A 14,606-nucleotide genomic window follows, 5' to 3' on the forward strand; every position below is an offset into this window, starting at 1 on the left:
TTTCATTCTTGAATTTACTCGTATGACTCTTATTAAACATAAGCAATTGTTGATCAGTTAAAAGCTTGAAATGCTTCTCAGTTAATAAATGGAACTAATGCGAACTAATTATATAACAGCACATGGCTCATTTTCACAAAGAAATGTATTAGCTCGGATCGATAAAACAATTGCCAAGAGAAAGAAACTGGTATGTTATTCTCATTAAAAAATCCTGCGGTAGCTATATCATAGGCATGGATATCTAATGGTTTATTCTAATTAACAGAGCGCAACAAGCTGTATATATATTTTTATATGTTAAGTAGAAGATAAAAGTTAGATAAGTATATTTTACTAACTTATTACTGCTCTGTTTTTTAAGAACATTGAGCACCCTATTTGTAAAAAACACTAACATAATTTACATATATTTATATATGTATATATATGTATATATATATATATATATATAAATATATATATATATATATATATATATATATATATATATATATATATGTATATATATACATATATATATATATATATATATATATATATGTATATATATATATACATATATATATGCATATATACATATATAAATATATATATATATACTTATATGTATATATATATATATATACATATATAAATATATATATATATATGTATTTATATGTATATATTTATATATATATATATATATATATATATATATATATATATATATATATATATATGTACACATATATATATATATATATATATATATATATATATATATATATACATTTACATTACATTATATATATATATATATACATATATTATATATATATATATATATATTATATATATTACATACATTATATATATATATATACATATATATATATATATATATATATATATATATATATATATATATATATATATACATATGTATATTTATACATACATATATATATATACATAAATGCATGTTTATATATACATACATATATATATATACATATACATGTACATATATATATATATATATAGAGAGAGATATATATATATAGATATATATACATGTATGTATATATATATATATATATATATATATACTTACTTTGTTGTGCATTTATTTTATTCTTGTCTATCCGAAATGATATCTTCAGTCCAGTTTCACCTGCATAACGTTTACCACAAGAGCACTGTAACTTGTATATACCAGGATAGGAACTAACGGATAGTGTAGATCAATATTTTAACTAAGTAGACTTGGGAATATACTTGGAGATTTAAACGATGGTATTTATCCTGACTTTTTAAAAATTCTTCGTAACTTAGGAATGTTTTAATGGACCAAGGGTAAAGGCTCAAACTTTTTAGAGTCATCAGAAAATGTCAATTTTTCGAGAACTCTTTTTTCTTATTGACACTTTTTTTTGTAGACACAACCAATTTTCCTGACTTTTCCTTTCATAGCCGTTTTCTGCAAATACATCAATAAGAAGCAATAACTCATTATAAATGTAATTTATTGTGCATAAACGTAGTTTATTTTTGTGTATAAACGTAGAATTTTTTGAACGCGTTTATTTAAGGTTAGAGTGGGTTGTGCCATATTGACTAAATATTTAGAGACGCTATATGTAGGTATACCAATGGTGCTTTTTCTTAACCTCCTTTAATAACCATTTTCAGGCTTATCGGTTTTAATTACTCCATATAAACGTGGCAACAGGGCGTCACTCGGGTAGATATTTTTAAATTCGTTTTTGGCAAAACTTCCTAGTTTATTTAACTTCCTGAGAGTGATTTGAACTTGTAAAAAATAGTTGGATTGTAATTTAACTTTTTTGTATTTCTTAAGTGTTTTTTAATTATTTTTAAGAGTGCTATTTTAATCGATTTGGAGTAACCCAGATCCTTTGTCAAAAGGATATATCTGAATATTCTCATCATTCCTAATTTTTTAAAGAGCTCTCCTTTTTGGTTTTTGTTAAGATTAAGATCCTTTTATGTTAAAAATGTTAAGATCCTTTTTGGTTATTGTTAAGATTAGTTTTAACTACTTTGGACGTTTTTAAAATTCATACAACTTCTTGTCTTAATTTAACTCCCTCAGTTGGTTTCTTATTAAATTGCAACTTTAAGGCGCATTATTCGGTAACTGAAATGATATCCAAATATGGTATTGATTTTGGTGTTGAAACAAACTTATCTATCGCTAAAACTTTAAACAACAACAACAACAACAACAACAACAACAACAAAAACAACAACAACAACAACAACAACAACAACAAAAAAAAGGAAACTAGAGAGGTATTACCTTAATTAGCTAATTCCGAGTTTCCAATGCATCACAAAAAATTACATGATCTTGTTGATCATTTAAGCTGAAATTATCACAGCCTACATAGTTTGGATTTCATATGTAAAATAAGGAATTTAAAATATGAAGGCTGCAATATTGTTACTTTAAATGATTAACAACCTTGAAATCAAAAAGTTCCTTGTTCAGGTGAGATATGTTTTATGTCAGCGTTTCTTTTTATATCATTTTTAACTGTTTTCCAAAACAGAATCAGAATATGTTTGAATTATCAATGCTTTTTTGCAGAAATAAAAAATATATAAACATAGGTAAAAATAAATTTATTTATAGCTATTGCAAATAACTTTTTTAACAATAGGTTATTATGGTGAATGGAGTGCATGGGGAGCTTGCTCAGAAAGTTGTCAGTCGAATTCTGTTTCTCCATTTCAAATTCAGACTCGACAATGTTTTGGTTATGCATTGAATGGTGGTTGTGCTGGACCAAGCGTTCAAACTAAAATCTGCAATACTGGAGTATCTTGTCCAGGTGACTTTTTTTTATAATTATAAAAACGATATTAAGGTGCTTTGTGTTCACTTACTAACATGTTATAAGTAATTTTTACATATTTTTAATTTTTGAATAAACTTAAAAAGAAGTAGTTGAAGATAGGTATATTCAGGTCCCTAAACATCTTCAAGTTCATCTCATGAAACTTCTTTTGTAATTTTAAAAGTGAAATAGATTTAATATAACGTAATACATAATTGTTATTTATTTAAAGTTTTTATAAAAATGAAAAATCAGAGCCGTGGCTAGACTCCCCCACACCCCCCATCATGGAGATGGCCCAGCGTTTTTAGGGAATCTTTTTGAAAGTTAAAATCTTTTTATTTTGTACTTTTTATATTAAAAATACTTAAATATACATTGGTACTGTTACTATTAATAAAAAATCTTAAAAAAGCAATAGTATTTTTAATGCAAAAAAAAAAAAAATTGTTTATTACTCCTGAGGTCCGAATTTTATTATAATTCGCAAGGTTTATAAAAATCTGTCAAACGTTTAAGGGAAACCATTAAAAAGTGGCCAATTGTGTGAAGAAATATATTTCTTTAATTCGTTTATTTGACGATTATATGCAAATATATTATTGTTTGTATTTAGATTACATATTTCTATGTTTATTTATTTATATATTATAAATCGTTTTTTTATTTTTGGCAATTCACAATTTATTTTGGTAATAACTTATTTTATTATTATGCTATATGTTATGACTTTTGCTTTAAAACTATGAAGTAAAAAGTAGACTATTTGTTTTAATTAAATCATAAACCCTGTTTTTAAAGAAAAAAATGTAAAGGATTGGAAAACAGTAACACTATACATAAAGTCCAAATGATTATAAGTCCATAATTATATGGACTTTAAATTTGCATTTTTAAATTAATTTTTTTATTATTATTATTATTATGCTTTGTTAGTTTTTAATATCATAAAAAACAATCATTGAAAAATGGTTTGCAAAAATTTATATTTATCTTTTGTTAGTTTTTCACAATATAATTATTGGAATGAAAAAAGTGAAAAGTGGTGCCATTAAGAGAAGAGAAAATCTGCTGCCAGGGAGAAAGTCACAAGTTACCCCATACTCACACATTTTTTGAAACCAGAAGTTCAGTCTGGATGTGTTTTGATACCAAAAGAAACTACAAATAATTCTGATTGTCCTAATTAATATATATTTTTTTTTTTTAATTTTGGTAATGCAAGCATTGCAAATCAAGCTACCATAGACGAGCAACAACAAAAATTTCTTCATAAAGAGCGGTTATTTTGGAGGGCTGTGTTAGAAACGATACTTGACATTACCTTATTTCTTTCTGCAAGAAATCTTTGCATTTTGTGGTTCAGACACAGCCATTGGTTCAAAAAGTAATGGAAACTTTTTTTGGGGTGTTGGAATTACTGACTAAGTACGATACCGTTCTCTATAAACTTATTTGAGCACTATTTGAGCATGACACACAGAAGGAGTTGATTAGACTTTTAGCCAACGAGATTGAATCCAAAAACTTTTCTAGGGTAAAAAAGGCAAAATACTATTCTATTATTTTAGATTGTACGCCAGACGTTTAGCACACAGAACAAATAAGCATTATTCTGCGATCAGTAACATGTACTCCTGGAGTAGGTATTGATATTTCCAAAAATTTCTTTGAATATCTTACAGTGAATGATACCACAGGAAAAGGGTTTTTTGATGTATTTTTTAATCAGGCAAAAAAAAGGATCTAAATATTTTAGACTGTGAGATCAATCTTATGATAATGGTGCTAATATGACAAGAAATGTAAAAGGTGTTAAAACAAGGTTTCTGGAAATGAATTTTAATGTCTTATATGTTCCTTGTGCAAACCATTCACTCAATTTTGTAATTGTTGATAGTGCACTGTCATCCATCAGTACAACTGCTTTTTTGTTGTTCTTTCAAGGCTATATGCACTCTTTTCATTGTCTCCTCGATGGGAAATTTTAAAATTGTGCGTGGCAATTTCTGTCAAACCGCAATCAGATACCAAATGAGAAAGTAGAATAAACTGTAAATCACTTTGCTATTATTTAAAAGAAATCTTAGAGGCACTTGAAAGATTGGAAGAACATACCTTTGAAAAGAGAGATGGCGCAACAGCCACTGAAGTACGATCGCTGACGGAATATATTAGAACGTGGCCTTTCTAATTATCAATCATTATTTGATATGACAATTTATTTCAAATCAACAAATTAAGTAAGCTTCTTCAGTCTTCTGTAACCTTTCTTGATCTATTAGCTAGTGAAATAAAGGCAACAAATGCATTTCTTTTTTAGGATCACTAAAATGGATTTTCCGACGCACGTATTAAGGCATCAGAAATTGCAGAAGTATTGGACATTGAAAAAGTTTTTTCCGAGTGTGTGTTCAAAAAAAAAAATCAATTTATTCATATGAGTGTGTTAATCACACTTGGCAACTTAAACACCAGTATAAAACAGATTTCTTTTCGCAACTAATTGAAATGTCAGTTGCATCAGTAAAACTTTTCATAGGTTAATATAAACAATCTTGCTTCATTATACATAAATACATGTAGCTATATTTGTTTGTAACTATAAACAGGTAACTCTTCACTTGTAAACTTTATATCTATTTAACAATTATAAAATATATCTAATTGATTATAAGCCTTAGATTGATTGTTTTTATTTTTATAAATGGCGACGTTAACATATGTCAGGTACCCAGCTGTTTTCGGGTTATCTGTAAATTTTATCAAATTTTTTAGAAATAAATAAAAATTTGGGTTCCTATTGGTCAGATTTGGGGGGGCCAAACACCTACTTGCAACGGCATTGGAAAAAATGATAGATAAAAATAGGTTCACTCAGGTGTAGCTGTAGGATCAAGTTTAAAGAAAATGTTTTGTTTTTTTTAATGTTAAAACAAATATTTAATTTTGAAAGGTATTTAAACTTTACGATGATTTAGAGGTATAAGTAATAAGTGGTTTTCAAAACTTACAAAACTTTTTTAAATATAACCTTTTAGTAGTTAGTTCGTTACTGCATGCATTTTCTTACAGTTTTAGTTACTTTTTAGGTTTTATTAGTGCATGGGGAGAATGGGGATCATGTTCAGCAAGTTGTCAGTTAAGCATCAATTCACCTTTTCAGAAAAGAGATCGTCAATGTGTTGGTGCTACTTTTAATGGCAATTGTAATGGAGCAGTGCAAACTGATGTAAGGAATTGCAATGAGAAAGTTTATTGTAAAGGTTTGTGTTCCAAAACTGAAATAGACAATTTATCAACAAAAATCAATAAAAATAAATATCTTAGAATAGTTTAAAAAAAAAAACTTAAACTGGGTTTTTATCATTTTAGATATTGAGACTTGTTTTTGCAATAAAACTTTGCTTTGTAAATAAATATTATATATGTATATATATATATATATATATATATATATATATATATATATATATATATATATATATATATATATATATATAAAAATATTGACATATATAAATATATATATATATATATATATATATATATACATATATATATATGTGTATATATATATATATATATATATATATGTATATATATATAAATATATATATATATATATATGGATATATATATAGATATATATATATATACATTTATATATATATATAAATATATATATATATATTTATATATATATATATATATATATATATGTATATATACGAATATATATGTATATATATATATATATATATATATATACACACATAGATGTATATTTATAAATATATATATACACATATATGTATATATATATATATATATATATGTATATATATATATATATATACATATATATATAAATGTATATATATATATAAATATATATACATATATATATATATATATATATATATATATATATATATATATATATATATATATATATATATAACTATATATATATTTATAAATATATATATATATATTGCATAAATACTCAATTTGGAACCATTATAGTTATGATAACTTACCTATGATAAAAATATAGATACTTTCTTACCTGAAATGAACCAGTAGCGTAAAACCAAAATACAATTGACAGCTGTTATACTGGTGAAGCATATTTTTATCTTATAAATATAACAATTTATCAGTATTCACTCATGAAATGAGTAAACTGACAAAAGTTCGAAATAACTTTTTGCCAGACATTTACAAAATCTTTTTGGCGATTAATTTTTTTTATTTCCAGTTTGCTTTCAAGACTGGTATCGAACTTCAAAAAACATCTTCAAATCTGATTTTTCAAAAACGAATTTACTTCAAGTTTGTTTCTTGCATTACACTTTAGTCAGACTTCAGATTTAAAATATAACTTGAAATTTTAAGTTAGCTTCTTGCATTCGGAAAATATTTTTGCTTTTTCAAAGTTGCGTTTCAAGCGTAACTTGAAAATGGCCAATTTTCAAGTATGGCTTGAGTTTAAGTTTGCTCTTTGCATTTGCTCAAGACAAATTTCAGATTTGAAGTATGACTTCAAATTTCTAGCTGTTTTTTTGCATTCCACCTTAACTTTTTATTAAAACTATTTTCTTTTTAGTATTGCGCAATTTTAAAAAGTATATTCTCTGCTTTGTTGTTTGTGTTTCTTTTGTTAAAATTTTCTTCAGAAATGTGTCGAATATATTAAAAAGGTCTAATGCCGCAACAACAAAAAAGGAATAGTGTTGCAAATAGTTAATTTCAGCGTATGCTTCCTTGTTTTGCTTATCTTTATAGCACGCGGCTTTCACAGAAAAACGAAGAATAATGAAAGAGAAGATTCCTACGAAACCCCACACCCTTTTACAATATAGCGGCACACCTTAGAAGCAGTAGGCTATAAGACAGTTGGTGCATGAACTAATGTCCCCAACAGCAGGCTAACATCATTTCAGTATAACATCAGACATGTTATCTAAACACAAATTTATAGTTATTATTGTTTTTTATTCTTGTTACTATTTATTAAACTTCTTTAGAACATTATTTCATTTTTATATTGTTAACATTGTTCATTAAAACTTTTGCGACATTATTCCTCATTCTGTTATTTGACGATCAATAATGCTACATTTTGCGATACTATTCCTTTTTTACATTTTTGACAAAAAAGTTTTCGACAATAAAAACTTGCGACAATAAAAGTTTTGCGACACTATTCCGCCACAACAACATCTTTCAAAATTTATCTGTATGTAAAAAAATATCGAATATGTTTTAAAATATGACTTTTTTTATTGCGGTTCCTGTTTTACTATTTTTCTATTTTTTTAATTTTAAATTTTTTTTAATGAAAAAAATTTATCTCTGGAAAGAATGAACTTCTATATAACGTATAGATTATGATTTTTTTACTTGTGATTCTTTATATTCTAAAAAAAATTTGCGTGTATTTATTAAATTATGTAATTATAGAAATTGTTATGTAATTATAATATGTAGAGGAGACTGGGGCTAAATGGGATACTTAAGACTAAATCACAAACAAAATTATAAACACAAATTCTTAAGTAAACATTTAATATAGAAACAAAAGTTTCCATTATAAGGTGCAAACTTTATTATCTAGAATAGAACTTAAAGTTGTAATATTTTTATATTAATAAAATCAAAACTTAACAATAAAATCCCATTTTGCCCAAAACCTGGAAAAAAGCGGAATAACGCATGGGGCAAAATAGAACAAAAACAAGTTTTCAAAATGAGCAACATTTAAAAACTCTAAAGTAATGGTCAAACAGAAAATGATGATAGATCCACTTGAGCACACAACTTGCAAACAAATTCTGGCTTTTTTACCTTTTCCTCTATGCCGGAACACAAGTAAGGTGTCTATTATCACAAGCTGTACAAGCAACCCAGCTTTCCTGTTTCTCCGACTATCTGTAACTATAGTACCGATGCCTTGTGTCATCCTCTTCATTTTCTATTTTTGTAATTTTTTTCTATTTTCGGTGGTACTTTTTTCTCCTTAGCCACACATAATGAGTCTTTATATGGGGAAGACGTTAATACTGCTGCCTTTTTTCTTTGCAAAGAAATTCTTTTTTTAAATTCCTGCTTTTGGAAAAGGAATGAAAAGCCTACGAGAAATAGTAAAAAGGCAAGATAAAACTAAATTAGACGTGTTGGGTAACGTAGAAGTTGAAGTCTTGGTGAAGTTGAAGTGCTAAGTATTGGTAGTGTTTAGGTGCCAAATATCGCCAAGGATGAGGTTCTTGGTAATAGTAAAGTTGAGGTGCTTACTAAAGCCAAAGTTGAGGTGCTTTGTTATGCCAAAGTTGAAGTGCTTGGTAATACAGAAATTGACGTGCTTGGTAATGCAGAAAATAAAGTGTTACATAATGCATAGATGTTGAAGCGCTAGTTATTGTTAATGCGAAAGTGCTAAGCAACAAAGTGGAAGTGCTGGGTAATGGTACGGGATGCATTAGTGTAGGTTGACGCAGCTGTGTTTGGACTGTTTGCATAGGTAGCTCTCTTGCTTCAGCTGATAAAAAATTAGTATCTGTAAAAATAATCCTGTCTGCAGGCCACACTCTATCGTTTTTAAAACCACTTTTGACATTTCTCATACTCACGGCATCCAAATACGCTGATCCGAATAGGGTTGCCATCTGAAATTGTGTTACCACTCGCCCAAGAAGCTTACGAAGCCGTTTTCTTTTCGCATGATCATAATGCACGCTAAGTAGCGTCATAAATAGTAATTTCAGGGGCTGCAATCTAAGGTTTCATTATGGAGTAAGCTACCGTATTATCACATAATTTTCCCTAGCCATGTCAATGAGTTCTAGGTTTTTTGTGAGTGACGTATTACCATCCAAGATCAAAAGCACTTTATTGTTTATTGTTAATCCTATTGAGTAATAAATTTTCTAAACAGTTTAGAAAGAGCTCTGACTGTATTTAGCAACTTTGATGACACTAAGCCCTAGCACCAGGAGGTGCCCCAACCATTTATTTTTTCTTTATTTATTGCCGTGGAAACTTCGGCATCTGCGGCACATAGTTTCCTTTTACCAAACAGCAAATAATAGCAGTTTCAAGCTGTCCTCGCTCTACAGAGGTGATTGCTACTGCTTGTCTTTTCGCTTTGGTGGATATAATTTTGGAATTGGAATTTTGACACTGTGGCAATGCTACTGTTTCACCACAGTTGCAAATATTGTTAAATATTACTTTTTTCCTGGCAACAACGTTTTCCAGAAGGTCAAAAAACAAATCAACAGCAACTTTATTAAAGCCCATCCCTTTTGCTGCAAAAGTAGCTTTTGGTTTTCTAAGTAAAATACGGCAAGGATGCCGTTTCATAAAGCCTCTATACCAAAAGTGCAATAAGATATCTAATAATAAAAAATAAAAAGATCACGTCCTGAGGTAACTCACTGGTAATTAGGGTGGTAGCCACAGGTCAGAAATCGGCCTTTTAGGTTTGATTTTGGAACACCCCAAATATTTATATAGATTCTTTATAACAAACCTTTAAGCTTCACAGAACTGTGAAAACTAAAATCCTGCAGGTGGCACATTTTCTGAAAAACCATTTAAAGTGGGGGGACCTACAAAATTTCATGTTCAAGTAAAGAAACTTCCTGAAATAGTGCAAACCTTAAATTATTGCATACTAATACTAACATCAAATAATGATTTTCTGTCAAAAAAAAAATCAAAAATAAAATCTAGGAACATGGAATACACAACTTTTTTGAGGCACCGACCCCAAATGGGGCAAATAAAAAAATTAAACTTTTTTTTTGTACTATCTCATAGGTAATCTAATTTTGTTCATAGAACTCAAATTTAAAAAAAATATAAAATTACAGTTCAAGAGTTATGACCAAAAAACATTTGATCCCCTTCCCCTTTCCAAAAAAATTAGAAAGTTTGAAATTTTAAATGACCATAACTTCTAAAGTGCACATAGTTTTTTTATGAAACTTGAAATTTGTCAATGAGTTTCTATTTGGGCTAAGAAATTACAAAAGTATTTTTTCAAATGCGTATGCCCCCTCAAACGGGGCAGTTTTCCTGAGTTTTAGGGTACTCTTGTTCGAAAGCTTAATTCGCAGCTATTTTTGGGATACTTCTCTTTTTTAGTAATACCAAGATTTACATGCAAAATAATATATTTAATAATATAAAGATCAACTTAGAGTTAGCTCAGCTTTTAATAGTACGTATTACTCAACATTTATTACTACTTGTTAGTTGTTTGTTGTTATTTAAAGATTTGATAGATATAAATAATGATGACTAACTACATTCCAACAAAATTGTTTGATTTATTTAAATTAGAAGAAATTAATATAAATTTATTTAATTAAAGTTCACTTATAAATTTTGATAAACTATTAATACTTTTAGTAATTATTAAAATTAAAGAATTCATAATGCCTCATTTAATATCGAAAGAAGGAAGAAGATTTAAGTTCAAAAGATCTCATAAGGTAAACAGACTTTTAGTCTGTGCTTATTGCTTTACCAAAAACACTAAGTGTATTCCAGTTACAGAAAACTTGGAATGACTTGTTGTAAAGCATTGTCACAATGACTATAGTATGAAAGTAATGAAGTATCCAGCTGGGCTATGCCTTACGTGTAAAAGAAACTTGTACTTGGTTAATGCTGGAAAACCTCTTTCAACATTTGTTAAACAGAAATGGAACAAGGAGTCTTTAAGCAATTTCTTAAGTGATAGGAGCTGCAAAAAATGTAAAATTTGTAAATTGGCAACTAATAAAATCTCAGGTTCTATATTATGCTTCTTTTTTAAAAATTAGTTACAATTAAATTCTTTAAATAAAAATAGACAAATAAAACAAAAATAATATAATTTCAGAAAAAGTTGATGTTTGCAAAAGTTCAAATGTTGCTTGCTTAAAGATTTGTCAAAAAATTTTTCACGTTATTGGTAAAGGTAAATAAAATGCTACCCTAGAAAGCAATCAAAGAATCTGGCAACTTATGTAATAAATAAAGATGTTAAAGTAAAATATTTATTTAAATATTATTATTACAACTAATTTTTTAAATCAGAATGTTTCTTATTATCATTATCTCATTTGTAAAATAGTTAGGTTTTACAGCTTTCACTGTATTGTGTAGGTTCAAGGCCAAGTAGTGTCCAATATTCTGAAAGGTTTATATTCCAATAATGAAATCGAAAAAGGTGAAGAAATGTTGTGTTCGACTGGTATAATGTTAAAAAACTTGCTTTCTTTTTATATATTTGAAAATGTCTTGCCTTTCTAAGAATTTTTGTCAATTATATAGGTGGTTCTAGAGTCCCTATAACTTTAGGTCAAACTTGTACAAAACCGATAGAAATACCATTTTCTGAGTTTAACAAGTTAGTTGTTTGTTTGCAACTGACTCAGTTCAAATCTAATGTACTCTTGAAGACCTTCCGAAAAAATGGAGTTAAGTTTGAAAGTATTATCGAAAATAAATTGGATGATAAAACAAAAACACTTAAGAACTTCTATGCTTTAGAAAACGTTTCCTTTGAGGAAAAAAAGAAAGGTTTAATAAATATTGTAAAAAGAGATTTAGTTTATGTAAAAGATATTACAGAGTATATTGAATTTGTAATTGAGTACAGAAAGCAAGATCTCTTCAGTACTTTTGTAAGAGTTGGCATAGATTCAGGTATGAGCATTTGATTTGTAACAATATAAATGGATAATAAACTATAAATTTAAAGAATAATGAGTAAATAAAAACACCATAGGTGGATGTTCAATGAAAGTTATTGCAAACTTGTTTAACCCAAACCAACACAGACAGAATGACCGGAATGATAGGGGAACTTACTCTGGAATAAATTCTGCGCTTGTATTGACATACTGTGAAGATGTGCAAGAAACACATAGCAACCTAACAGTATTAACAGAAAAACTTCAACTTCATAATTGTAAATATTCTCTTGCATCTGACCTTAAACTCATAAACATTTTGTTGGGAATTTCGGTAATTAAGTTACTTGAAAACCTCCCAATTTATTCTATAAAGGAATTAATTTTGTATATATATATATAACTATTTATATAACTAAAAAATATTTATAGTCTCATGGTGTAAAATACAGTTGTGCCTGGTGTGATGGGGAATCTGTTCTGAAATCTGGTCAACTTAGAAGCTTCGGAGACCTAGATAACTATTACCGCCAGTATGCTGATGCAGGTTTTCCTGAGAAACAAATGATGAATTTTAAGGTTACCGTTATTTATATATTTGTAATCTAATAAAAAGCTTTTTATACAAAACTATCGTGTTCCATTTACTTTTATTCAGAATGTTGTGAAGCCTTGTCTTATAAAGGAAGACGATCCTGAGAAGGTAGTAATAAGCATAGTGCCTTTACCAGAACTTCATCTTCTCATGGGTTTGGTAAACCACATTTGTAATTGTATTACACCACTCTGGGAAGGTTTAAAAGATTGGGTTAATAGTCTTGGTGTTATACGTAAAGGTTATGGAGGTATATGGAGGTAAATATGACGGTAATGTTTCAAGAGCAATATTGAAAAATGTAGACAGTCTTGCATCACGAATTCCAATAAAGATTTTCCCTTTAGTTGATACATTAAGGATGTTTGACAGAGTTGTTACTGGTACATTTAGTGAACCACTAGATCCAGAGTATCACAAGCTTATCCAAGACTTTACAAGAAGTTTTGAACATTCTCAAACATACTGTTCAGAAAAGAGTACAATAAAAACTCGTTATGTTTAGTTACTTCTTTAAATTTGAATAATTTTATTATAAATACTTATATATTTTAGTTCTTGAATAGAAGTCTCAGCGTGACATGGAAAGTACATGCCATAAGCGCTCATCTTGGAGCCTTCATAGATATGCACAGCTGCTCTCTTTCAAGATACAATGAACAATCAACAGAAGCCTCGCATCAAAAAATGAAGTTTATTGTAAACCGATTTAATGTCTCTGTCCTTAGCTCGAAGCATGGTGAAAGAAGTAAACGAATTGCTGAAACTTTTTCCAGCATGAACATGTAGTTATTGATGTTTTATGGAATATTCTTTAGTGAACCTAAACAAAAAATATTTACTAAAAATAAAGGGGCTTACAATTATTTGGCATTTTGAAGAACAAAATATTTTTACACTAAGTCATAGTGTGGTCATAAATAACAAATCTGTCCTAAAAATAGCTGCGATTTAAGCCTTCGAACCAGAGTACCCCAAAATTTAGGAAAACTGCCCCGTTTGAGGGGGCATACGCATTTGAAAAAATACTTTTGTAATTTCTTAGCCCAAATAGAAATTCATTGACAAATTTCAAGTTTCATAAAAAAAACTATGTGCACTTTAGAAGTTATGGTCATTTAAAATTTCAAACTTTCTAATTTTTTTGGAAAGGGGAAGGGGATCAAAAGTTTTTTGGTCATAACTCTTGAACTGTAATTTTATATTTTTTTTAAATTTGAGTTCTATGAACAAAATTAGATTACCTATGAGATAGTACAAAAAAAGTTTAAATTTTTTATTTGCCCCATTTGGGGTCGGTGCCCCAAAAATGTTGTGTATTCCATGTTCCTAGATTTTATTTTTGATTTTTTTTTTGACAGAAAATCATTATTTGATGTTAGTATTAGTATGCAATAATTTAAGGTTTGCACTATTTCAGGAAGTTTCTTTACTTGAACATGAAATTTTGTAGGTCCCCCCACTTTAAAT

General features: G+C 27.9%; 1 protein-coding gene across 1 annotated transcript in view; it reads left to right on the forward strand.

Annotated features, from left to right (window-relative positions):
• LOC136086518 (properdin-like) overlaps nucleotides 1–14,606 on the forward strand; it is a 92,249-nt gene that overhangs the window by 43,221 nt on the left and 34,422 nt on the right. The window contains exons 5-6 of the mRNA XM_065808790.1: nucleotides 2,673–2,843; nucleotides 5,942–6,115. Of these exons, the coding sequence (XP_065664862.1) occupies nucleotides 2,673–2,843; nucleotides 5,942–6,115 (345 nt within the window). The remainder of the gene's footprint in view (nucleotides 1–2,672; nucleotides 2,844–5,941; nucleotides 6,116–14,606) is intronic.

This window comes from Hydra vulgaris, chromosome 10, assembly GCF_038396675.1.
Source record: "Hydra vulgaris chromosome 10, alternate assembly HydraT2T_AEP".
Classification (NCBI taxonomy): Eukaryota; Metazoa; Cnidaria; class Hydrozoa; order Anthoathecata; family Hydridae; genus Hydra; species Hydra vulgaris.